The 1,866-nt window shown below is 53.9% G+C and overlaps 1 protein-coding gene across 1 annotated transcript in view; it reads left to right on the forward strand.

The window, feature by feature from the left end:
• The window catches only part of SWI5 (SWI5 homologous recombination repair protein), a 5,143-nt gene that overhangs the window by 95 nt on the left and 3,182 nt on the right, over positions 1 to 1,866 (forward strand). Inside the window, 3 exon segments of the mRNA XM_007472207.1 lie at positions 84 to 232; positions 422 to 507; positions 509 to 583. Coding sequence (XP_007472269.1) covers positions 84 to 232; positions 422 to 507; positions 509 to 583 — 310 coding nt within the window.

Genomic DNA, 1,866 nt, shown 5'->3' on the forward strand with positions numbered 1-1,866 from the left:
GCGTGCGCAGCCGCTCTCCTCGTCCGGTCGACGAACGGCGGGGAAGGGCGGGGCCCGACCTCGCAGCGTGCTTACGTAGCTAGCTCTGTGGAGCTTCAGTGTGCGTCACAGGACTGCGAATACCGGGCGGACCTGAGGGGCCGCTTCTCCGCACCCGCCCTGGACCCTCCGGCACTGCAGAGCTCCCCGAGTCAGGGGCCCCGGACCCCAGGGCTGAGGAGGTGGGCGAGGAGCGGGACAGCAGGGGGAAAGCACATCTCTTCCTGACTCCCCGTAGCTCTGCCCCAGACTTTTCTCTCCCCAGAGATCGCCTCCAGAGACCACCCCCCCTTCCACTGCTCCACATCAGAATCTCTCCTTCCTCCAGGATCTCTACCCCGATGCCGGGAGCATTATCTACCCTCTTCCCAACCGGATCCAGTCCCGGTCTCTGTACTCCACAGCAGTTCCTCCTCTCACACCCTCACAGTACCCCTTTCCCCCCAAAGCGGCCTCTAGGTCCAATCAGCCTTTTTCCCTCGGATTCCTCTCCAGGACTCAAGCAGGACTTTCCAAAAGTTGCCGCGGGGCCTTCCGATCCCCTGTGAGTATGCTTGTGCCCCCTTCCTTGCCCTCCCCCCTGCACCCCACTGCTGCTCCCAGCCCTACTCTCCGTCCGCAGCAGCAGCTGACCCACCCCCAGTCCTCTTCAAGGTCTTCCCCCAGCTGACCTCATTCTGCTGAGAAACTCTAGGTCATTCCTCAGTCCTTCCCCCATCTTTTCCTCCTGCCCACCAAGCTTCAAAGAAGAAACAGCGTCCTGTACTTTGTCCGTGGTACCCCCAGGCTCTCCAAATGGGCTCTGCCTCTCATCCTTCCTGACAACACCACAAGTGGCTGGTTGGTTTTGTTCTTTTCACACCACTATCCCTCCCTCACCCATTCCACCCACATGGAAACCACTCCCTTCTCAAATGCATGTACTCCCTCCTGCCTTAGGGCATTTGGATACACTGTCTGGAATACTTTTTCTTCCAGCTTTTTGCCAAACTGATGCCTACTCAGGATGAGCTTCCTCAGAGAAGTCTTAGCCCCACTTCGGGCTCAGGCCAATAGCTTTGTTAGCCGCTCCCCTAGAACACTGGAGTTCAAAGCGCTTTTCAGACTGGTAGTTAGTTGATTGGTTATGTGTCATTCACTCATTCATTTGACGAATTCATTCGAAATAGTGCTTACTATGTGCCAGGTACTGTTGTAGACACAGGGCAATCAGCGGTGAATAAAACAGAGTCCCTGCCATCATGGTGTTTACACTCCAGTGGTAAAAGGCCATCAGTGAAAATAATATTAATGAATTATACAATATGTCAGGTGGTGATAGATGTTAGAAAACATCAGGACCAAAGGATAGTGATTGAGGTGTGGCCATTTAAATGGGGTGGTCAGGAAAGGACTTTCTGATGACGTGTGACCTGTGAGCAGAGCTTTAAATGGAAATTTCTGGAGGAAGAGCATGACTGTTGGGGGTTCTATGTCTGGGACTAGGCTATACGTTCCATGAAGGCAGGGGGCCAGGCTTGATGTCTTATCCATTGCTGAACCCCTGGAGCCTTTGCCATGGCAGCTTAGTGTTTACTCACGATGTGTTGACTGACTGGTTAAAATCCCCTGTCCTAAGAATGGGAACCACGTCTTCCTCGGTCTCTTGTATTACAGTTGCTCCAACAAACATTTCCTGAAAATTAGCAGTGTACCAGGCACCGGTCTTCACAGCTTGTAGACGCAGAAAGGACAAAGATGAACTGTAGCCCCAGGGATGGGTTTTGCTACCCAATGCGATTATAAAGCGCCCCCCCCCCCCCCCCCCAACTCCCAAACATCGCACGA

The sequence above is a fragment of the Lipotes vexillifer genome, unplaced genomic scaffold (genome assembly GCF_000442215.2).
Source record: "Lipotes vexillifer unplaced genomic scaffold, Lipotes_vexillifer_v1.1 scaffold98, whole genome shotgun sequence".
Classification (NCBI taxonomy): domain Eukaryota; kingdom Metazoa; phylum Chordata; class Mammalia; order Artiodactyla; family Lipotidae; genus Lipotes; species Lipotes vexillifer.